The following is a 25,978-nucleotide window of genomic DNA, read 5'->3' as shown; positions in this document are numbered from 1 at the left end:
GGGGTCTGAATCATCCCAACATAATACCGTTTTGAGACGGAGGGTCACAAATAATGGCTTTGATAAAATGCTTGATTATCTTATTTTGAGACACCCTAGAATTTTCTTTTTTTTTCTGTGAGACGGGGCTCTATTATTTTTTATCGCTTTTTAAAAAAAATATAATTTCAATTGTTTTGGTTCCCTTTTGGCTTACTTACTTTTTTTTACTTCTTATTATTTGATTATTATTATTATTATTATTATTATTATTATTATTATTGTTATTACTATTATTATTATTATTATTATTATTATTGTTATTACTATTGTTATTATTCACCTTTTTGCACCTAGCAGCATGGTGATGGGATTCCTGCTTTGTTGGGTGTGGTGGATATAGAGGATGACTGGAGGAGGAGGAGGCCACTCGAATTGGGTCACCATTTGGAGGGAACCCTTAGCAGGTACAACAAATAGACTGACTGGCATCTGGGTGGGATTTGCAGTAGTTTGAGACGGTGTCCAAACCCCTGAATAGGAATTAGGAACCTTTTGTTTTCTTTTTGAATTCTTTAAAAAATAATTTTTTTTTTTTTTTTTTTTTTTTTTTTTGTTTTGTTTTTTAAAAATTGTTTTAAGTTTTTGTTTGATTATCATTACTATAATGATGATGGTGATGATGATAATAATAATGATAATGATAATAATAATAATAACAATAATAATAATAATAGTAATAATAATCATAATAATAATAATGATGATGATGGCGATTATTATTATTATTATTATTATTATTATTATTATTATTATTATTATTATTATTATTATTATTATTATTATTATTATTATTATTATTATCATTATTATTATTATTATTATTATTATTATTATTATTATTAATTTTATTATTATTATTATTATTATTATTATTATTATTATTATTATTATTATTATTATTATTATTATTATTATTATTCAAAAACATATTTATTCAGTTTATCCTGTAAACCTCAGGCAAATCAGTTACCTGAGTGTAGATGACCTTGACCTCAAAAAGAACCCAAAAAAAATGAATAGACAACATGTTGATATATCATGTGTCAAATTATGCAAATAAAGATAAACTGGTCCGACTTGAAGAAACATTCAACTCTTACATCACACACATCATGTATCAAATGTCCTCAACGAGGTGATATCACACATCTGACTCATGTCCACAAAGGTTGTGATGTCATGTGATCCATTGTGTCAAAACAGTATTATATATATATATCAGATTGAGCTACTCGGTGGGGTTCCTGACCTCCCATAGTGGGCAGGGAGGTACTTATTGTGTCTTCTACCTATTCCCCTATAATATCTGTTTTCCAACATGCTTTCTGTCTTTGTCTTGGAATGAGATTACTTAAGTTTTGTCCTGGTCCTGGCCGGATACCCTGGCTGAGAGGAAAACAGTCAAATGTATAGTTAGTTTTGGGTCAGAAAAGTGAGTGGAGCAGGCACTTATGTTGGTAACAACAAGATATGAAGTGAATAGAAAAGTGCCAGAAGACAATAGAGAATAAAAATTTTTCGCGGCGGTGGTGGGGTTTGAACCTGCGACCTTATTGGTACGACAACTCCGCCTGGCAGGTGAGAGTGTGGCTCTACCGTGTGAGCTATCCACGAACACAAAAATATTCGTTTCAAACTCAAAGTCATTACTAGATCCCTCTCTCACCCACTTCTTGAGACCGCCGATTCGTTCGTACACCACCATCGCGAATAATTTTGACCAGCAGTTAAGCTTAAGCCAATATTCTCAACACAAACATATAACATAGAAACGATTGAGACATTGAGTATGCTCCGGTGTATGGGGTGAATTTTTAATTCAGAAAAGTGAGTGGAGCAGGCACTTATGTTGGTAACAACAAGATATGAAGTGAATAGAAAAGTGCCAGAAGACAATAGAGAATAAAAATTTTTCGCGGCGGTGGTGGGGTTTGAACCTGCGACCTTATTGGTACGACAACTCCGCCTGGCAGGTGAGAGTGTGGCTCTACCGTGTGAGCTATCCACGAACACAAAAATATTCGTTTCAAACTCAAAGTCATTACTAGATCCCTCTCTCACCCACTTCTTGAGACCGCCGATTCGTTCGTACACCACCATCGCGAATAATTTTGACCAGCAGTTAAGCTTAAGCCAATATTCTCAACACAAACATATAACATAGAAACGATTGAGACATTGAGTATGCTCCGGTGTATGGGTGAATTTTTAATTCAGAAAAGTGAGTGGAGCAGGCACTTATGTTGGTAACAACAAGATATGAAGTGAATAGAAAAGTGCCAGAAGACAATAGAGAATAAAAATTTTTCGCGGCGGTGGTGGGGTTTGAACCTGCGACCTTATTGGTACGACAACTCCGCCTGGCAGGTGAGAGTGTGGCTCTACCGTGTGAGCTATCCACGAACACAAAAATATTCGTTTCAAACTCAAAGTCATTACTAGATCCCTCTCTCACCCACTTCTTGAGACCGCCGATTCGTTCGTACACCACCATCGCGAATAATTTTGACCAGCAGTTAAGCTTAAGCCAATATTCTCAACACAAACATATAACATAGAAACGATTGAGACATTGAGTATGCTCCGGTGTATGGGGTGAATTTTTAATTCAGAAAAGTGAGTGGAGCAGGCACTTATGTTGGTAACAACAAGATATGAAGTGAATAGAAAAGTGCCAGAAGACAATAGAGAATAAAAATTTTTCGCGGCGGTGGTGGGGTTTGAACCTGCGACCTTATTGGTACGACAACTCCGCCTGGCAGGTGAGAGTGTGGCTCTACCGTGTGAGCTATCCACGAACACAAAAAATATTCGTTTCAAACTCAAAGTCATTACTAGATCCCTCTCTCACCCACTTCTTGAGACCGCCGATTCGTTCGTACACCACCATCGCGAATAATTTTGACCAGCAGTTAAGCTTAAGCCAATATTCTCAACACAAACATATAACATAGAAACGATTGAGACATTGAGTATGCTCCGGTGTATGGGGTGAATTTTTAATTCAGAAAAGTGAGTGGAGCAGGCACTTATGTTGGTAACAACAAGATATGAAGTGAATAGAAAAGTGCCAGAAGACAATAGAGAATAAAAATTTTTTTCGCGGCGGTGGTGGGGTTTGAACCTGCGACCTTATTGGTACGACAACTCCGCCTGGCAGGTGAGAGTGTGGCTCTACCGTGTGAGCTATCCACGAACACAAAAATATTCGTTTCAAACTCAAAGTCATTACTAGATCCCTCTCTCACCCACTTCTTGAGACCGCCGATTCGTTCGTACACCACCATCGCGAATAATTTTGACCAGCAGTTAAGCTTAAGCCAATATTCTCAACACAAACATATAACATAGAAACGATTGAGACATTGAAAAAATTTTTATTCTCTATTGTCTTCTGGCACTTTTCTATTCACTTCATATCTTGTTGTTACCAACATAAGTGCCTGCTCCACTCACTTTTCTGAATTAAAAATTCACCCCATACACCGGAGCATACTCAATGTCTCAATCGTTTCTATGTTATATGTTTGTGTTGAGAATATTGGCTTAAGCTTAACTGCTGGTCAAAATTATTCGCGATGGTGGTGTACGAACGAATCGGCGGTCTCAAGAAGTGGGTGAGAGAGGGATCTAGTAATGACTTTGAGTTTGAAACGAATATTTTTGTGTTCGTGGATAGCTCACACGGTAGAGCCACACTCTCACCTGCCAGGCGGAGTTGTCGTACCAATAAGGTCGCAGGTTCAAACCCCACCACCGCCGCGAAAAATTTTTATTCTCTATTGTCTTCTGGCACTTTTCTATTCACTTCATATCTAGTTAGTTTTGGGAGATGATATTTTTTTCCCTTGTAAATCATCTCTCTGTTATGCACTGTATTATGTTTTGTTTACATATTATATATGATTTGTAAACATTTCTTTCAGTGTATTTCTTTTAGTGGGGACCTGTGCTTGTGTCTGGATGAGACTTTTGGTAATCTCAAACTAAGTACTTTGATAGTGTGCTCTTGGAATCTACATCTGTTTCCTATTTAAACCAACTCCCCTTTGTCTCATCTTTTCTTGTATGCTTTAATTTAATTCTAGAACTTTTTACTCCCCATTTTCTTCCTAGTTACTGGCGCTGATATGACCTTAATGTGTTGCAAGCGCTGTAAAACCCTTAAAAACAAAAAACAGAAAGAGCAAGATACACGAAACAATGGAATCCATAGCCTCCAATGTGATACATAGGAGTGATTTTCATTTGTTATAGTAGACAACAATATGTACAATTTCTTACATTATAACCAAACATCTTGAAGGAGCCATCGACCGTTGTATTATCACACATGTATCAAATTTCTTTAACGAGGTGAATGTAACTCACCGGACTCATTTCCACAGATAATAATAAGCATAATAATAATAAGCATATTTATATAGCGCCTTTCCTCGAAACCTCAAAGGGCTTTTAAAAAAAAAAAAACAATTCAACCAAAATATCAAAACAATTAAGAGCATAAAAGGGCATCAATACATCATCAATATAAATGTCACATACAATACATTTAAAATTCAATTAAGTAAATATTTCCTGAAAAGATATGTTTTCAGGGCTTTTTTGAAAACGTCTATTGAGCTCGAGAATCTCACAGATTGAGGGAGATCATTCCAAATCGTGGGTCTGAATTTCATAAGAGACCTATCACCAAAATACTTAAGTTTAGTTTTAGGAGATGCTAACAATCTTTAATCGTGGGATCTAAGATTTCTCAGAAGTACGTATGATTGGAGTAAGTGTTGAATGTAAAGAGGGACAGAAGACTCAAATACACCAAAGCAGATAAGGGCTATTTTATATTCAATTCTAGCCCGGACTGGCAGCCAGTGGAGGATTTCCTCAAACCAATTTTATATTAGAATGAACAAGAGGCATGAAATCGAATTCATCGCCACTAATGTGATACTTAAACTTGAGCGTTTAAATAGCGCAATATGCCAAAACTCCAAACTGCCTATCATTCCAAAACCGCAAGTTATGAAAAAAATAAAAATAAAAAAATAATTGAGCTTTTATATAGCGCAATTTCCACTAAATGTGCTCAAAGCGCTTTACAAGGGTTCCGTGGTCAATAGCAACATTTAACATGTAGGACGGGACATGACGCCTGTTAAGCGACATTACATTTTTTCGGACAAAGACAACACTGTTAACGGCCAGGTACTCATTTTACACCTGAGTACGGTGAAAGAATGAGAGTCTTTTCCAAGGACTCAACTATGCGCCAAGCGAGGCTCGAACCCAGGACCTTCCGATCCGAAAGCGAGTGTCATACCACTAGACCACATAGCCGCACATTTCGAAACATTTCGATGATAGATTTTCGGCCATTTTGGATCACAAGCTTGGAATACATTACCTTTGTAAGGTATCAATTGAAATAAATAAACAACATGATGAACAATCAGATATTTTTTTTAATTTGGAACAAGTCGGTTATTACATGTGTTTTTTTTTCAAGGTTTTTAAAAATAACTTGAGATTTTATATAGCGCAATATCCACTAAACATGCTCAAAGTGCTTTACAAAGGGTCCCTGACCAATAGCAACACACAACATGTAGAACGAGACATGATGCCTGTTAGGTGATATTTCAATTTATTTCCGAGAGAGACAACGCTGTTTTAACAGCCAGGTACTCATTTTACACCCGAGTACGGTGAGAGAATGTGAGTGAAGAGCCTTTTCCAAGGGCTATGCGCCAAATGAGGCTTGAACCCAGAACCTATCGATCCAAAAGCGAGTGTCATTATGACTCATACCACTAGACCACATATCCACACTTAGGAATAATTTCTATTCGTTAAAGTAGATAATATGTACGATTTCTTACATGTACGTAACCAAAAGAGAGAAAAAAACAACAGCAAAAAAGACTCAGAAGTCCATTTTATAAAATAGTATTTGAATTCATATTTATATTTATAGTGGTCAGATTGGTCCCGACAGAATAATACCGTTTCAAGCTGTAAAATGAGTACTTGGGGGGCCATCAACAGTGTCATCTCTGTCCGAAAAAATAGTAACATCGCCTAACAGGCATCATGTCTCGTTCTACATGTTATGTGTTGCTGTTGGTCAGGGACCCTTTGTAAATCGCTTTGAGCACATTTAGTGGATATTGCGCTATATTACAGCTCTAGTGTTTTGGGGTTTGTTTGTTTTTGTTTTTTTAAAGGGAGTGTTCTTCCAACTGAGACATTTAAAGAGTACTCACAATATTTTTAGAATTGTTTATAAAATTGATTTCATCATATCTATTTAGCTTACCCCCGCACATTTTCACGTTTGATTTCATTCTTTGAATTGACAAAATCTTGTGTTTATAGAATGGATTTTTTGGGTTTTTTTCAAAATTCTCTTTTTCATATTAATTTGCTTATGGCTTATTTACAAATAATATACAGATTATCTCCCGATCTTCAGCTACAAAGTTTAAAACGTATCACTATAATAAAACAATAAATTGGTTAGAATGATTGCAAATGACTATTTTCTATATTTACATTTAAGTCCAAGCAATCGCAGTCATGAAATTAGATTTTTTCCCCTTTTATTACAGTACTTACTTACTTACTTATTTATTTATCCAAACCCGCGACCACCTGAGCTCTAGCCCTTCAGTCTTGTGCCATGACGTAGAAGTTAGACGTCTTTTGTAGTTATTATTACAGTACAATAAATAAATAAATTACAAATTGATTAATGCTATTCCAATGTGATAAATTTTATGCTTAAATTATCAATTTATTGTTGTGTTTTATTTGCATTGTAAAGCGCCTCTGAGCACATTGTGGATCTAGACACTATATAAATTCTTTCATTCATTCATTCATTAATACAAGGTACTATAGAGAAAAATTGGCAATTTAAAGCAAATACCGAACAGCTAGAAGCTATCAAGTGTAAAATGTATTGAATGACAAAGAATATAACAGCTTCGAAAAAGAAATGATTAATTAAAACGTTACATTTCGGCTCTAAGCCTTTCATCAGTCAACAACTCGATCGTCTGTCTGCATTTTAAGTGGCGTATAAAAGAATGAAATGTTTTTGTTTTTGGCTGATGATGGGATCTGAACCAGAAACATTCAAAGTTAATTATTTGTTCCTTTTTTAATTTTTTTTTTTTTTGAAAGCTATTATTCTTCTATACTTCTTACCCTGCGTACTGCTTATATGATGAGTATGGCATGTATCAACTTGGCGATAAATCTATACGTTTTACCACCAATTTGTTATACCAGCCATTTTTTATAGGTTTCCCAATAAATGGGGTGGTATTATGATGTTTTTCTGAATTTTAAATTTTTTAAATTTTTTTTTAATTTCTGTGTTTAGGATATGAATTAAGTTTTATTCAAAACTTCACAATATTACAGATTTTAAATTCAATATTCAGTTCAGTAGGTCGTCAGAATAGCAGACAGAGGCTGTGAGTGTCGTATTATGAATAAAACATGTCAAAGTGATACGAAGCTGCCAAGAGTCGTGGACATGATAAAACATAATAGACAAAAAATGAATGTAAGAGCTTAAAAAAAAAAAAAGGAACAAAATACCAAACACATTGATCTGCTATCGATCTGTTGTTTTTGTTTTTTTTTGTAATGTATATATGTTTTCATTGTTTTTTGATGTTGGCTGAAGAAGGGTTCTAGGTCTGAAACATTCTGTGTTTGGTATTTTGTTGTTTTTTTTTTTTAATCTGTTATATTCATTTTGGTTTATTACTTTTTTTATGAAAAAAAAACATAAAAGGTGAAAGTTTATGTAAAGTTGTTTGTTTTAGTGATATTTATTTTCTATCTCTTTTTGAATGGATTCAGGGTCTGCCGAGATAACTCCCTGTTGACATCCAAGTTAGAGGAGAGGAATGAGGAAATGCGGAGGTTGATGGCTCACAAGACAGGTGAGCTCCAGCTTTTATGCCGTACACTTCCTATTCTGTTTATAACCGGGTGTTAGGGGCTTTTGACCTCCTGTGCTAAGCGTTGAGGTCAGTTCTAGTTATGCCTTTTATACCCCCTTTATAATAATAAAAGGCATTTTATGCCGTACACTTCCTATTCTGTTTATAACCGGGTGTTAGGGGCTTTTGACCTCCTGTGCTAAGAGTTGAGGTCAGTTCTTGCTATGCCTTTTATACCCCCTATATTAATAATAAAAGGTATTTTATGCCGTACACTTCCTATTCTGTTTATAACCGGGTGTTAGGGGCTTTTGACCTCCTGTGCTAAGAATTGAGGTCAGTTCTTTCTATGCCTTTTATACCCCCTTTATAATAATAAAAGGTATTTTATGCCGTACACCTCCTATTCTGTTTATAACCGGGTGTTAGGGCTTATGACCTCCTGTGCTAAGCGTTGAGGTCAGTTCTTTCTATGCCTTTTATACCCCCTTTATAATAATAAATGACATTTGTTGAGCGCTTTCCATGAACCAAACATCTCAAAACTTAATACCTCCTGGATTGAGATTACTTGGTTTTGCCCTAGCCATGGCTGTGATTCTTATTCTAGGACAAAGAAATGAAATTATGTATAATTATATTTTGATTTTTAAAATTTCAATTTACTGACTTGTTTATAGTTTGCATCTAAGAATATTTCTCTGGACTGACATAAGATAAGATAAGATAGGATAAACTTTATTTATCCGCTTCTGGAAATTTACCATTATTCAGTGAGTGGACGAACTTGCACTGAGCCATCTAGCCTGTCTCTCAGCCAGATGATGGGTGTCATATGTGTCAGTGCATGACATAATCAGTCGGAAGGTGAACATTTTGGATTTGCATTTTATTTTATATTTTGTATTTTCTGAAAGAATATGCTCCCCAGAGCATTTTAATCTTTATTTGAAGTAAATCGGGTGATTTTTCATGAAGTTATGGTCAGACGTATGGGAAAGGTATCCAGCAACTGTTCTCAAATTTCATACTTTTTCAACTTGACTAGCTGTAAAAAATATTTAGAAGTGAAATTATACTTTGATATTTCCCGAAGATGTACAAAAAGGGTTGATTTAATCATTTATGACAAGAACTCATTTTTGATAAAAATTGACCTTCTAACTAAACTTGGCAATATCTCAGTTCAAACCTTTTCACCATCCGACTGATAAAGTCATTCACTGTGGCATATCATTTGGGTCCGGGATTTGGAAAACCTAAAAACACACACACACTCACACACACACACACTCACACACACACACACACACACACACTCACACACGCACACACACACACACAGACACACACACACACGCACACACACACACAGACACACACACACACACACACACAGACACACACACACACACACAGACACACACACACACGCACACATTTCTCACTTACTGACTCATATTTCTCTATATTTTGCCAATATCTTACATACTTAATATTTTAAATTGACACTGTCCTCCCCAGCAATAACCCGTGAAAGGGACGAGTTACTGGCATTGCTAGATGTCACAGAGAGGCTGAAATACGAACAGGGAAAGAGCATGATAGCCGAGGAAGAATACGGATCTTTCACATCTACGGAGGTAGGCTAGTTTGAGTATCCAGCTAGCCTTGAGTGGCTTTGAGGTCCTTCCAGTGGTCTGATATTCAGATTCTGACCACTCAGTCCCTGGCTCAAATCTCACTGTGGAGAAGTAAAGTTCTCTTCTTAGACCTGCCACTTATTAAGGTTTAATCGGAAAATACAGATTTCTGGGGGTTGGGGCAGTTTAATTTGATCAAAATTGGAATTTTTGCTTCAGATGTTCCAGATGTGGATTATAAAGTTAGATTTAGATCAGTGACCATATGATGATTATTTTACTCAAAAATGAATTTAAGTTTAAAATGATCTTCCCTGGACCAATTTTTAGATTACATTACAGTGACAATTCATGTGATCAAGGGTGAATCTCATGCATTTTGGGTTTATAAGAAAAGTCTGTTTAGAATTTTAAAAAAGAAAAAAACTGATTGATGTTACAGGAAAAAGACTTTATTTACTTTTAACAAAAGTCTACAGATATACCAAGGAGTTTAAAACAAAAAACCAAAACTAAAACAAAACAACCACAAACTGCTTAAATTTGAATCATGGCATTAGAAATGAAGATTACTTACCAATGACTTGTCACAAAATTTGAAACATTTATTTTCTGTATCATTAATAACATTGTAACTATTGAATTTTCTAACAGCTGGCGGTATTGGGACTTGTCACAAAATTTGAAACATTTATTTTCTGTATCATTAATAACATTGTAACTATTGAATTTTCTGACAGCTGGCGGTTTTGGGAGCCTGTAAATGTCGTGGAGCCAATCCAGAGCCTTGTGGGTGTGCTCATGCAGCAGCCAATCTCAGGAAGGAAGTGGTTAAGCTTAGAGATGAGGTGAGGAGGTGGCTGTTTATTTAGTGTGGAAAAAAAAAATACGGTCTCTGGTGTTGCAACAAAGTCAAGGGGGTGTTGAATGTGATCAGGAACAGAATGGGTGACAGTAGTCCGTGCAGCTATGTGGTCTATTGGTATGACACTCGCTTTCGGATCAGAGGGTCCTGGGTTCAATCCTCGCGCTTGGCGCATAGTTGAGTCCTTGGAAAAGGCTCTTTACTCACATTCTCTCACCGTACTCAGGTGTAAAATGAGTACCTGGTCGTTAACAGCGTTGTCTTTGTCCGAAAAATTGTATTATCGCCTAACAGGCGTCATGTCCCGTCCTACATGTTAAATGTTGCTGTTGACCAGGGACCCCTTGTAAAGCGCTTTGAGCACATTTAGTGGATATTACGCTACATAAAAGCTCAATTTTAACGTGTTTTTGCACACATGAATCCGTCGACTCAGGTGTGAATAAGTACTTTTTTAAAAAGGTTACTGTAAGAATGCTGGTACAAGAGTGACTAACAATTTCTTAGGCTTGATTCGGAACTAAATGGGGCAGCGTGGCTCAGCGGTACGGTCTTTGCTTTGTACTCGGAAGGTACCGAGTTCAATCACCGGCTGCTGCGCTGTGTGGCCCTGGGCATGTCACCTCACCCTAGCTCAATTAGCAGCGCTGCACTGCGGCTTACGCCTTGTTATTTCAGTCTTCCTTTGGAATAGACCCTAAAGAAAAATTTCCCCTTGCCTAAGGAATGAATAAAGGGAATTTATTTATTTATTTATTTATTTAAATGAAATCTGTGAACTGTGAAGCGCATTGGGCTTAGTGAATTAATGAAAATTGGCTATATATATATTTATATATATATATATATATATATATATATATAATATATATATATATATATATATATATATATATATATATATATATATATATATATATATATATATATATATAATATATATATATAAATATATATATATATATATATATATATATATTTATGTATTTATTAATTTATTTATATATTTATGACAATTATTATTTATTTATATATTTGTCTATTTATTTCTTCAAACGCAACCCATGTAAATTTGAGCTCATGCGTGATAGCCCCCTTTCAACCTTTTCAAGCATAGTTGGTTCCAAAACAGCCCATGCCATGATAAAAATACAAACAAATTTGGCAACATGACATAATTTGGTTCATCACACAGTTTACCTCTTTTAAGAAATGAAGGAGCAGGCACCGGTGTAAGATAAAGAACTGGAAAAGTGTGTATGAAAGGTGTCAGAAAAAGCAAGAAAGAAAAATACAAGAAGAAAAAAACATCCCTCGACTAACGATTTGTGTGTGGTTGCTTTATATATATGTGACCCTTCGCCTCAAAACGGTATTAAGTCGGGATGGCTAAGATATTGAAAATTGAATTTATAGCCAGAAATATCAGACTTGTGTTGAGTTTGTATGTTTTATTGCGGAGAATGGATACCATATTGTAGGGTGCCAATACCAACAATTTAAATTTTTGGCCAGTTTAACATTTAATTCAGATTTTAAGCATCTGGTTCGTCCCGACATAATACCGTTTTGAGACAATGGGTCACATATAATATCTCTGGGCCTTCCTATTTGAGACATTTTGTTTTATTTTTCTTAAATCAGCCGGCTCAGCCATTGAGTATAAGTCGTGGGGTCAGAGTTCAGGCCAGTCTCAATGGTGTTCAAATTCTGAACTCTACTTCGTACCCCAATTTTGAATTGGATTACAAACATGAAGAGTCACACTCGATTGTCATGAAGGCGGGATGCGTCTTGTTTTATCTAGTCAATTTGTGCAATTTATTCTGTTAGTTGGGGCTTTTTTTTTCTCCTTATTCTAATTGGATTTGTACATACTGATACTATTTGATTTGTCCTATGATATTTCCCATTGGGTTTTATTCTTATCGATAATGTGAGAGTGGCTCTTAATGATTTAAAACTTTTAAGATTATTCATCACCCACTTCTTTTCATACAATGGAGTCTGATACTAACGAAAGAGTGAAAATGGAAAGGCTTCGTATGGGAACAAAACAGACAATGGACGTTTCGGGTACAAACCCTTCGTCAGCACAACAATACACAAATAAACGTGGAAAAAAAAATTAAAATATAATGAAAAATAACTTGTATCGTCTGTACTCAATGGTGGTTGCAGTATGAATGAAATGTTAGCATGGCGTGGGTAGAGGATAGGGTGCCCCAGGGGGGTGATCTAATTGATAAGCAAAGGTCAGCATCAGGGAACAGAACTGGATAGGGGACCAGACCTGCCTAGTACTGTGAAAAAGTCGTAGAAATACAAATTTTTTGCTCCAGCTACAGAGCTGCATAGATCTCTTTGACTCGATAAATCTTGTTGAAAATGGAAAGTTTAGCTACTTAGAGCCTATAACATACATTTTACGAATTTTAGACAAATTCCATGGCCAAATACGAAATTTTATGGAAAATTACGAATTTATAATTCTTAGTAAAACATAAATGATAATAAAAATAATAATAATAATAATGATAAGAAGAAGAAGAACAACAACTACTACTACTACTACTACTACTACTACTACTACTACTACTACTATACTACTACTACTACTACTACTACTACTACTATTACTACTACTACTATAATAGTGATGATAATAATAATTATAATATTGTGGTTGTTCATACACAATTGCAGAAATTACGAATTTCCTTGTCAAATTACTAAAAATTGACATTAAAATTACTAAATTTGAAGTTTTCAATTTGACAAGTCTGCTATATTCAGGACTTTGGAACATTTTTGGATCATGCTGACAGCAAACTGTTTGATTTCTAAAGCTATTTAAAGTGAACTTTTCTTCTTTTTTTTTTTCCCTTGGAAACTACGAATTTTTGAAATTTCAGGTTGGCAGCTTTGGGGGACTTTCTAATCCTGCGGTACAGAAAATTCAAACTGTCCCTATAACGTCTCCTGTGGGAAAGTTAACAAAAGAAACAACACAATTTCTCTCCTTTGGGAGAGTTAACAAAAGAAACAACACAATTTCTCTCCTTTGGGAGATTTAACAAAAGAAACAACACAATTTCTCTCCTGTGGGAGAATTAACAAAAGAAACGACACAATTTCTCTCCTGTGGGAGAGTTAACAAAAGAAACGACACAATTTCTCTCCTGTGGGAGAGTTAACAAAAGAAACAACACACTTTCTCTCCTGTGGGAGAATTAACAAAAGAAACAACACAATTTCTCTCCTGTGGGAGAATTAACAAAAGAAACAACACAATTTGTCTCCTGTGGGAGAATTAACAAAAGAAACAACACAATTTCTCTCCTGTGGGAGAATTAACAAAAGAAACAACACAATTTCTCTCCTGTGGGACAGTTAACAAAAGAAACAACACACTTTCTCTCCTGTGGGACAGTTAACAAAAGAAACAACACAATTTCTCTCATGTGGGAGAATTAAGAAAAGAAACAACACAATTTCTTTCCTGTGGGAGAATTAACAAAAAAACAACACAATTTCTCTCCTGTGGGAGAATTAACAAAGAAACAACACAATTTCTCTCATGTGGGAGAATTAACAAAAAAAAAACGACACAATTTCTCTCCTGTGGGACAGTTAACAAAAGAAACAACAACATTTCTCTCCTGTGGGAGAATTAACAAAAGAAACAACACAATTTCTCTCCTGTGGGAGAATTAACAAAAGAAACAACACAATTTCTCTCCTGTGGGACAGATAACAAAAGAAACAACACAATTTCTCTCCTGTTGGAGAATTAACAAAAGAAACAACACAATTTCTCTCCTGTGGGAGAATTAACAAAAGAAACAACACAATTTCTCTCCTGTGGGAGAATTAACAAAAGAAACGACACAATTTCTCTCCTTTGGGAGAGTTGACAAAAGAAACAACACATTTTCTTTCCTGTGGGAGAATTAACAAAAGAAACGACACAATTTCTCTCCTGTGGGAGAATTAACAAAAGAAACGACACAATTTCTCTCCTTTGGGACAGTTACAAAAGAAACAACACAATTTCTCTCCTGTGGGAGAATTAACAAAAGAAACAACACAATTTCTCTCCTGTGGGAGAATTAACAAAAGAAACAACACAATTTCTCTCCTGTGGGAGAATTAACAAAAGAAACGACACAATTTATCTCCTTTGGGACAGTTAACAAAAGAAACAACACAATTTCTCTCCTGTTGGAGAGTTAACAAAAGAAACAACATAATTTCTCTCCTGTGGGAGAATTAACAAAAGAAACAACACAATTTCTCTCCTGTGGGAGAGTTAACAAAAGAAACAACACAATTTCTCTCCTTTGGGACAGTTACAAAAGAAACAACACAATTTCTCTCCTGTGGGAGAATTAACAAAAGAAACAACACAATTTCTCTCCTGTGGGAGAGTTAACAAAAGAAACAACACAATTTATCTCCTGTGGGAGAGTTAACAAAAGAAACGACACAAATTCTCTCCTGTGGTAGAATTAACAAAAGAAACAACACAATTTCTCTCCTGTGGGAGAGTTAACAAAAGAAACAACACAATTTATCTCCTGTGGGAGAGTTAACAAAAGAAACGACACAAATTCTCTCCTGTGGGAGAGTTAACAAAAGAAACAACACAATTTATCTCCTGTGGGAGAATTAACAAAAGAAACAACACAATTTCTCTCCTGTGGGAGAGTTAACAAAAGAAACAACACAATTCCTCTCCTGTGGGAGAGTTAACAAAAGAAACGACACAATTTATCTCCTGTGGGAGAGTTAACAAAAGAAACGACACAAATTCTCTCCTGTGGGAAGAGTTAACAAAAGAAACAACACAATTCATCTCCTTTGGGAGAGTTGACAAAAGAAACAACACAATTTCTCTCCTTTTGGGAGAGTTAACAAAAGAAACAACACAATTTCTTCTCCTGTGGGAGAGTTAACAAAAGAAACAACACAATTCATCTCCTGTGGAAGAGTTAAAAAAAGAAACAACACAATTTCTTCTCCTGTGGGAGAGTTAACAAAAGAAACAACACAATTCATCTCCTGTGGAAGAGTTAACAAAAGAAACAACACAATTTCTTCTCCTGTGGGAGAGTTAACAAAAGAAACGACACAATTTCTCTCCTGTGGGAGAGTTAACAAAAGAAACAACACAATTTCTCTCCTGTGGGAAGAGTTAACAAAAGAAACAACACAATTCATCTCCTTTGGGAGAGTTAACAAAAGAAACAACACAATTATTTCTCCTGTGGGTGAGTTAACAAAAGAAACAACACAATTCCTCACCTGTGGGACAGTTAACAAAAGAAACAACACAATTTCTCTCCTGCGGGAGAGTTGACAAAAGAAACAGCACAATTTCTCTCCTGTGGGACAGCTAACAAAAGAAACAACACAATTTCTCTCCTGTGGGAGAGAGAAAGAGGGGTAGAAATGGAAACTTTAAAATGACAGGAAAATACATAGTATTTCTCTGTCTGCATGAGTTTCTAACGATTTTTAAACAAAAATTTATAGCTATAGACACACTCTGGACACTGGTAGTGACAGAGCATTGATTTTGTGTGACCTTTCAGTTATGACCTGCTGTTCAACATGGGTGGCAATACCAGGATATGTCAACCCTCAGTTGCATTTAACACAACCCTTCGTAATTTATCCTTGGTCCAATCATGGGGGTGACATGTAATTAATTAAATACATAATTTGTTTTGTTTCATTTTTCTTTTTTCTTTTCAGACTTTATTTTTTAACCTATCATATTTTTTTTTTTTTTTAATTTGTGATTTTATATAGCACAATTTCCATTAGAATGTGCTAAAAGGACTTTACAAAGGGGCCCCAAACCAACAGCAACACTTAACACTAAGACAAAACATGATGTCTGTTAGCGGCTACTACTACAATTATTTTTTTTCTGATAGACAACACTGTTTCTTTTCCTTCTGTTTTTTTTTTTAATGTTGTGTTGTTGTGTCTGGTGATTATTGAATGAGATATACTTCATTCTGTCTCGTCTTCTTTATTGAATACGCTTACTGTCTCATGATGTAAAATAAGTAGAATTGGATATGAGAATATTGGAATGAAAGGGCTTTGTGTGTGTGTGTGTGTGTGTGTGAGTGTGTGTGTGCGTGAGTGGGAATAGTTGGGTGGGTATTACGTAGTTACAAATCCTTCCTTAGGATGACTTTAACCTTCTCCTTACCAACTGTAGGAAAATCGTCACATTCGTTACGATACAACCAACATTTTTCTTATTCAAATTTCTTTTGTACATCATAAAATTTAAAGAAAATGAACAGTGTGTTCTCCTAAAGAAATTGTGTATCGCAAGCATTTTACTGCTATTATGTCTGAGTGATAAAAAAAACTATTTTTATGTTAGTTGGGTGTGAATTTTGGGGAAAATCTTGAAAATGGCTGGTAAGGAGACGGGGCTAAGGACTAAGAGATGAGATACGTTTTCATGCTTGTGAGTCTTCTAAAATTGTACATCTCTCACTATAGCATTCATTTCTTGTAGATTCTTAACTTGGGATGCATCCAGTAAATGTATGGGACCAGTTGTCGGACATGTAGACTAATCCTGTATATATGCAGTAGTGTCGCACATTGTGAAAATTATTTTCTTTTTTTTTTAAAGTACTTGTGCATGGGGGGGGGGGGGGGGGAAGGGACTCATCTTCAACGTGCGTCAGTAAGCATGTTACCATTGAATGGTGCAGGGCAGTATCGATATTCGATTACTAGTCTCGATTTTATATAGATTTAAAGCAGGTCAGTCAAGTTGGGTAGAGAATCAATATTTGTTACAGTGAATGACATAATCAGTCGGATGGTGAAACTGTTTGAACTGAGATATGGCCAAGTTTAGTTAGAAAGAAAGTCAATTTTTGTTTATGAATAATTTGGTTTTTAAAAACCCTTTAAAAAATAAAAACTCCAGTTTTCAACGCTTGTCGAAGGGGGGGAAAAATCAGTCTCAAGTGAGTCAATATTTATTTGTTAAAAGGGATCCTTCAGAGCCATAAGGTCTGAGCCATAGAATTGTCTTATGGTTTCGTTATGCAGATTGAAACAGAGATGAGGTTCTAAAATATATCAATAGTTGTCTCAAGGCCCATGGATCTGGAATTATCCCAGAATCTATAACTTTAAACAGACAATATCAATTGCTTGCAACCCTCTGGACTGGATGCTAGTCTATTACAAAGTACGGCCCACCAGTATCTAACAGACCCAGTTACTCAATCAACGCTTGTTTTGATGAGGGGATCAGATTTTTTAAAATTTATGTGAAGTGAGTTCTCTACCTACTGAGCTATCAGGACAGATATCCCCACCACCTCCATCCCCTTTTTAAAAAAATGAAATAATGAACATTAAATCATTGTCATGTCTGCCCACCAGATCAAAGAGATCAACAAGCGACGACAGGAGGCTTATCTGACGGTGGATGCGTACAGATTGGCTTTTGAGGAACAGATGGCCAAGGGTCGACAGATGAGTCAACAGCTAGCCTCGTTATCAACCTTGACCTCCAGATCTGTCAAGGCCAAAGCTGCCATGAAATTTTTATTGAAATCTCTCAGCAGTGACGGTAAGAGAGGAGAAAATTATAAATAAAATTATTCTCTTCATACATGTGTATTGGAAAGTTGCCAGATTGTGTTTATATACGGCAATAATCTTGTATTCGTTTACAAAAATCTCTCCATAAAGTTTGCGTTAGAATGTATGGCTAGTGGTATAATAATAATAATAATAATAATAATAATAATAATAATAATAATAATAATAGTAATGTAGTAGAAAATTATAAATAGAATTATTCTCTTCATACATGTGTATTGAAAGTTGTTAGATTCTTTATTTACGGCAATAATCTTGTATTTGTTTACAAAAATCTCTCCATAAAGTTTGTGTTTGAATGTTAGAATGTATGGCTAGTGATATAATTATAATAATAATAATAATAATATATGGTAATATATTTATATAGCACCAATCCCGCGTTGCCACGGCTCTAGGCATAAATAATAACGTGAAGTTGAATGTAAGCTTCAATTTAATTACAAAAACAGATCAAATGAACGTTTCGGGTTTCCCCTTTATCAACAAAACAGTATGATTGAAACACCACAGATGAATGAGATGATGTGGTAGTGGCGTAGTTAAGATGAATAAACAAAACCTTTGTACGTATCTATTCCTAGTCCCAATTAATATATATATATATATATATATATATATATATATATATATATATATATATATATAATATATATATATATATGAGCCAAGGTCAAAAGGTGCCCGCCTGATACCAGTGTTAAGAAAATTTGATTTTTACTTAATTATGGGCTGTTTTCATTGGGTTAATGCTTGTAATCAATTGATAATATGAAGAAGAGATAAAATGAGATAGCTCAACATACTCTGTTCAACAGAATATGAAATAAACAACTTGAAAGTCAAATTTGAATGCGGTTTGGCATGTGCTTAAAACGAGGTCAACGCATCACCTTTTTAGAAATCATGCAGAAATTAAATGTGATGTTTTAGCTCACGTGATTGAAATTTGACTAATAGTATAAAGTCAAAATTTACTTTTAAACGCAATTGCAGTATATGACATATCTGATTAAGTTTCATATAGAGTTCTTAAAAAGTTGGTGTTGCTTGTGACCTTTGGTGTCATCAAACACAGCACAATACTAAGACTCGACACGAAACTTTAAAGCTCATGTTTAATGTTTATGAAATGTTTTATTATGAGAAAAAAGCATAGATTTACTATCTGAATTCAGATCTTGGAGTAAATGTATACCGTTTTGCCGATATTGAGGTTTATTGGTTTTGGTGTCATTTGTCACAAGCAATACGGCATGCGTGAACACGTGGAAGTTTGTTTCGTTAAATGGCGATTCGCAATTTTGATCCACCCTTCTTACCAGTCTTTGAAGTGCAGCACTTTCATTTGCCTTTCCAGCGTGGCTTCAGGCAGAAAAGGTAAGTTGAACTTTGGTGTCATCGCTATTTTACATTGTCACAAGCAACACTTGATACTGATATTACAAAGTGCCACCAAAAAAATTATGTTTTCAGCTGTTATTCTATTTACAAATATGATATAATGACATCTCACATAAGATTGATTTTGACACAATTAATTATTTCCTTGTAATTCTATTTTTTTATGTTTCAGGGTTGTATCAATCAAGAAAAAGACAAAACTCAAGCTTTTGACGAATCCAGATAAAAGAAGGGTTGTCAAGAAATTTGATTTGATTTACTATTAACACACTAAATTACTACAAACAAGCAGATTTGAGCAGTAGGGCGGATGTTACGGTATGGTTACATGAATTCATTACCATGGCTGATATTTATCTAGTGTTTGTGTGACTTCTGGTACTTTTTGTGACCATTGGTGTCATTGGTTAAAATGTCACAGGTGACACTTAAGTTTGAAGTTTCTAATGTATTTCTGTTATCATGTTCTTCAAAGCTTGAAATGTCATTGAATTGCATTTTAACAGGCTATATTACATGTGTTCAGTTGCTATTCTTGATTTATTGAGGCAAAATTGCGTTCTAGTGCTGATTTTGACCAAAGTAATAGCAACAATGGTATTACTATTTTCTAAGTATATTTCCAATTTTAAAGTATTTAGTTTCTTAAAATATTATTGAATTTCATTTTAGAGTAGGCTATTGTGCTTTTTTGACTGAAAATAATGATATATTATGGACGAAAGTGTGATTTGGTGTTGCTTGTGACATAAGTAATGGTGTCACCGGTCTTATGTCACAAGTCACATTCAGACGCTCTAATTTCCATGTATATTTCTATTTTTGAAGTCTTTGGTTTCTGAAATATTATTAAATTCCATATTTAACTGTGGTTATTACACTGGTTTGACTGAGATTAATGATATATTGTCAAAATTGCAATTTGGTATTGCTTGTGACATAAGTAATGGTGTCATCGGTCTAATGTCACAAGTGACACAATGTCGCTAAATAAGATATGCTTTGGTCACACTATTTCCCAACATTTTATTCCAAAAGTTTCTGAACATTGCTGGTAATAAGCATATTCAATATTGTTGTTGTTGTTAATGCACAAACATTTTTATGAAATAATATATTTGCATTCTATGTTGCTTGTGACCGATGACACCAAACAGCAACATTTTCTCCAATAGTTGGTAATATTATTGTACTATGATTGTTGTTGATTGTGTCTTTTTGTCTATAACTTACTAAATAAAGTTTGATACTCAACAAAAATAATTTGATTATTGAGTTTTTTGTCTCATTTTGGTGTCACCGGTCACAGGTGACACCAGCAACCTATAGGTATTGTTGACGATATTATGCTGCGTTAGACCTTAAAGTTATCTAAAGGGCCTTTGATTCATGAAGTACAGGGTTTTTGCTACACATATAGAAACATGAATGGACTATTATGTCACTTTTATTTTGAGAAAAAAAATTGGCACCTTTTGACCTTGGCTCATATATATATATAATATAATATATATATATATATATATATATATATATATATAATATATATATATATATATATATATATATATATATATATAAAATATACATGATTAAAATATTGTCGCATTGCACTGTGACCCGGAAGGTCCCGGGTTCGAGCCCAGCTTCAGGCTTTTTCTTTCTGTTTTTTCCTTGGGCAAGATTATTAACCCCCAATTTGCTCACATTGGACAACAGGGGTGATTCCTGTTGACATCAGACATCCTGTTTGATGGATTATCTATATTCCTTCATGGAATGCCTAGGTGACCTTTTTCAAAGGTCAATCGATGAACAATCAGTGCCAGTACTTTGGAAAACATCGATTGTCGTTCCAGTTCCAAAAAAGCGTTGTCCGACCGTATTGAATGACTTCCGTCCAGTGGCGCTTACATCGCTTGTAATGAAATGTTTAGAAAAAATTTTTAAATCTGAGCTCCTACAAAAATGTTATGACCTGAAATTGCTAGATTCGTACCAATTTGCATACCAGCAACATCTCAGTGTTGAAGACGCACTATTAACCGCCACAAATTCGATCTCGAAACACCTTGACCAAACGCCCTCGAATTACGCCAGAATCCTGTTTGTCGACTTTTCATCAGCTTTTAATGCTATGAACACAGATATTTTGCTTCAAAAGTTGTGCAGCATGGATATTCCAAACTACCTTATTAAATGGTATAAAGAGTTTCTGACCCATAGACCGCAATGTGTAAAATTGGGTGAACATATCTCCAACAAAAGAACGTTGTCGAACGGATGTCCCCAAGGCTGTGTGAGTTCCCCAATCCTGTACATCTTATACACCAACGACTGCAGACCATCCTTTGAAAATTGTTTTATAGTGAAATATGCAGATGATACTGCTATTCTTGGCTTATTAAAAGATAAAGTTACCGAAAAGAATTATTTCAAACAAATAAATATATAACAAAATCAGCTTGAATTAAATGTTGAAAAAACGAAAGAACAGGTGTTTGGTGTAAAAAATAAAAACGACTTAAAGTGTGTGGCGATCGGTAAAGATGTTGTTGAGATAGTTGACTATTTTAAATATTTAGGAATAACCATTGATAGTTCCCTCAATTTCTCTCAACATGTTAATATAATATCTAAGAAAGTTGCCCAAAGATTATACATCCTAAGGAAATTGAGAACATTTCAAGTAAGGAAGAAAACTATGTTAAGAGTTTATGACTCATTGATTAAAAGTGTAATTGCGTTTGGCTGCACCATATGGTTTGGAGGATGCCGACTTAAAGATAAATCAAAAATTTCAAAATCTATCAAAGAGGCATCAAAAATAATAAACCATCCTCTTGATGGAGTAGAAAGAATTCATGGAAAAGCAATAGAAAGGAAAGCATTCTCAATTACCAACAATAAAAAAACATATTTTATACCATGAATTTAGTCTTTTACCATCTGGGAGAAGGTTTTGTCAGATTAAATGTAGAACTAACAAGTATAAATCAACGTTCGTTCCATCAGCAATAAAAATTTTGAATATTTCACATGGTACAGAAAAACCAAGGATTGATTCGTTGACTGATTAACTGATTAATTTATTTAATGTAAGATTAACTGACCAATTGATAATGATGATAATTTTTGGTGTCGAATTGCCACAATCGTAACAAATTGAAAACGAAATGAATATGTTTATGTTGTGTATATCGCACGTGTGAAAGAGAGAGAGAGAGAGAGAGAGAGAGAGAGAGAGAGAGAGAGAGAGAGAGAGAGAGAGAGAGAGAGAGAAAATAAGTAGGAGTGAAATATCTGTTCAATCTTACAGTTATCGTTTAACGTTATAACAAGTGTAACTAAATGACAAATTGCCATATTTATGGACAATAAAGATCTATTATTATTATTATTATTATTATTATTATTATTATGGTTCTGCTGCGAAAGGGCATAATGAAGGCCAGTTTTCATAACAGTCAGAATTTCTCAAATTGTCGGGGAGGGAATTCCATAACCTGATTGGTTACTTGGAGAAAAAAACTGAATGGCATTCACTCGGGAGATAGGTAGTACAGTAGCCATGTTTTGTTTTGTTTTGTTTCTGTGTGTATATTTGTTGTTCTTTGTTGTTTTTTGGGGGGTTTTTTGGTTTTTTGCTAGTTTTTTTTTTCTCGAAGGGAGGGGAGGGAGGGATTTTTTTGTTGTTGTCTTATTTTGTTTTTTGTTTTTTAGGGGGTTTATTGGGGTGTTTTTGGTTTGTTTGTTTCTTATTTTATTGTTTGTTTGGGGATTCGTTTTTGGGGTGGGGTGGGGTATTTGTTCTTTATGGAGTTTTTTTTTCTTTTTTTTTTTCTCTTTCTTTTTTATATTTGTTTTTTGTTTTTTGTTGTTGTTTTTTTTTCGAGTGTTTGACTTGTTAACTTGAACATTTTAATTAGTATTTTTTTCCATTACTTTTCTATTAGAGGACGACATCTATCCTCCCAAAGTGCCGACCAACCATTGTGATGAAGACATGAAATTGACCAGGGATAAACCAGCCATGTCCTTGCAGGAGCTAGTTCAAGCCCTCACTGATGTGGTAAGGGGTGGTGGGGGGGAGGGGGGCAGTTCTCTATTTATTGTTTCAATGAATGAAAATTTGCTGTCTCTCCCGAGCTTAAGTAATGTATTTAATGTTTTTATTGTTCTTTTTCTTGGCTGATTAATGGTTTTGAGCCTTTGATATTTTGTCCTTTTTCGAACCTGTTATTCATTTTTGTTAATGTCTTATGACAAGGATACATGTTTTTCATATTGATTAATATGCATGAATGATTAGTAATAGCGATAGTGATATTTGATTTTTTAAAAATATTTTTTTTTCTTTTTACAAATGGGGAATCGTGGCTCAGGGATGCGGTCTTTGCTTGGTACCCGAAAGGTACCGAGTTCAATCACCTGCCGCTGCGCTTTGTGGCCTTGAGCAAGTCACCTCACCCTAGCTCAATTTGCGGCGCTGCACTGCGGCTGACACCTGGGTTGTTCCGGTCTTCCCTTGGAATGGAGCCCTGGGTCAAATTTCCCCGATGGGATGAATAAAGGGAAATTTATTTATTCATTTATTTTATTTAGTAAATAGTAAATAGTAGTAAATAATGAATTTATATAGCGCCTAAACATCCACGTTAATCGTGCTCTGCGGCGCTTTACATAATAAAAATTTTTAAAATTTAACTTGTCTTCTCAGGTTCATGAAAAGGAAGAGGCATTGGCCCAGCAGAAATTGGCAGCTCAAGTCTTGGCCACCAAGCTGAACAAGCTGGAAAAAGAGATGCCCCAGGGGTTGTCAAGCCCTGACAACGGTTCCAAAAGGAAAAGTGAAGGCGAAGCACCGTCGAGAAGTAACAGTGTGGAGGATGGAAGTACAGAGACCAGTAGAGACAAGAGTGCTGGGGTGAGAGGAGGAAATAATGTGGATGTGAATAGGCCGGAGGACTATCAGTCTCCGGGAGAGGAGTCGGAGAATGAGCTTTCAAATCACAATGATTGTGTTGATGATGATGATAATAATAATGTTGATAACGTTGTAGAAAGCGGTGATGTAGTTGAAAGTAACAATGTCAGGCATCATCCGAGTGTTGATGAGGAAGAAGATGATGAGAAAGGACACGAGATATTTCCGTGCTACGATGGATTACGGAGTGAAAGTATTGAGAGCAATGTATTTCATGTTCTTAATCAAAATGAACAAGAACTCGCGTCACCTGGAAAGGAATATTTTGTATCAACACCGCCTTTGGAAAGGTCAACAGTGGTGGGAGAAGAAGAAGCATCAGAAGTCTCATCAGATCGATGCCAGGAGGTCAGTAGAGATGATGGGATGAAGCAGATAGAGTAGGAGACAGGCTGAGCTTTTCTGTTGGGGGGAGGGAGGGGGGGGGGTATTTTTGTTTTATGTTTCAAAACAATCAAAGACAAGTTATCATTTCGCGTAAATCGTCTTCAATACGACAAATCTTATAGTCTGAATAATAGTAATAATAATATAGTCATTGATAAAAAATCTGAAAAGGTATTTGTATGTGTGTGTTCGTGTGTGTGTGTTTGTGTGTGAGTGTGATACAGAGTCAGACAAAGCAGATAGAAGAATACATTGGTTTCCTTGAGAATAAGTGCCTGCCATCCTGGATGCCCGAGTGCCCATATTTCTCACGATACAGAATTCTTTTATCAAATTCACTGCTTTAATTTTTTTTTTTTTTTAAATATTCCGTCATTGATTGACATGTTGTTAAAGCTTGTTATTCACCATCAGTGTGGGTCCTCAGGATCCCTATAGATCTATTGGTAGAGTGCTAACTTCACTAGCAAAGGGTCATAAATACCAATGTGAAATTGAATGTAATCTTCAATTTAATTACAATTTAAAAAACAGATAAATTGGACGTTTCGGGTTTCCCCTTTATCAACAAACAGGATGAATGAAACATGACAGATGAATGAGATAATGTGGTAGTGGTGTTGTTTTTATCCGTTTTCGTATATTAAATTGAAGCTCACATTCAATTTCACATTGTTATTTATTTCTTCGAGCTTCGAGCAGCAACATTTACATTACATCCAGCAAAGTCTCTGGCATCGATCCCAGGTGCATTTGAGATTTGATTTTTTCTGGTTGGAAATACCCAAAAATTCCAAGCCATGGAGGCTTATTTCCCTACATCTGGACAGGGTGTGTGTACTTCTGGCGCGGTGAATATAGAAGACGATTGCCAATGACAATTCACACTGTGCTAAGCAGGAACCTCAAACAATAAACACCCTCAAGGTCAACACAAAATAAATTCTGCCGAAGACCAGACCCTCTGTGTCTAAGATTTATGGCAGAAGATTGTGAAAGGTCGAGCGATCTCATTTAAAAGAAATAGCTGATGATT

General features: G+C 35.2%; 1 protein-coding gene across 1 annotated transcript in view; it reads left to right on the top strand.

Annotated features, from left to right (window-relative positions):
• LOC144966217 (uncharacterized) overlaps window positions 1–24,955 on the top strand; it is a 76,255-nt gene extending 51,300 nt beyond the window's left edge. Inside the window, exons 7-12 of the mRNA XM_078902395.1 lie at window positions 7,918–8,000; window positions 9,525–9,643; window positions 10,384–10,491; window positions 17,943–18,132; window positions 23,525–23,640; window positions 24,289–24,955. Coding sequence (XP_078758521.1) covers window positions 7,918–8,000; window positions 9,525–9,643; window positions 10,384–10,491; window positions 17,943–18,132; window positions 23,525–23,640; window positions 24,289–24,939 — 1,267 coding nt within the window. The 3' untranslated portion in view covers window positions 24,940–24,955. The remainder of the gene's footprint in view (window positions 1–7,917; window positions 8,001–9,524; window positions 9,644–10,383; window positions 10,492–17,942; window positions 18,133–23,524; window positions 23,641–24,288) is intronic.
• The last annotated feature ends 1,023 nt before the right edge of the window (window positions 24,956–25,978 follow it).

This window comes from Berghia stephanieae, chromosome 2, assembly GCF_034508935.2.
Source record: "Berghia stephanieae isolate SIO BIC M18660-M18661 chromosome 2, UCSD_Bste_1.3, whole genome shotgun sequence".
Lineage (NCBI taxonomy): Eukaryota > Metazoa > Mollusca > Gastropoda > Nudibranchia > Aeolidiidae > Berghia > Berghia stephanieae.
The sequence above is the reverse complement of the archived record's forward strand: the minus strand, read 5'-3'. Positions and strand labels throughout refer to the sequence as shown.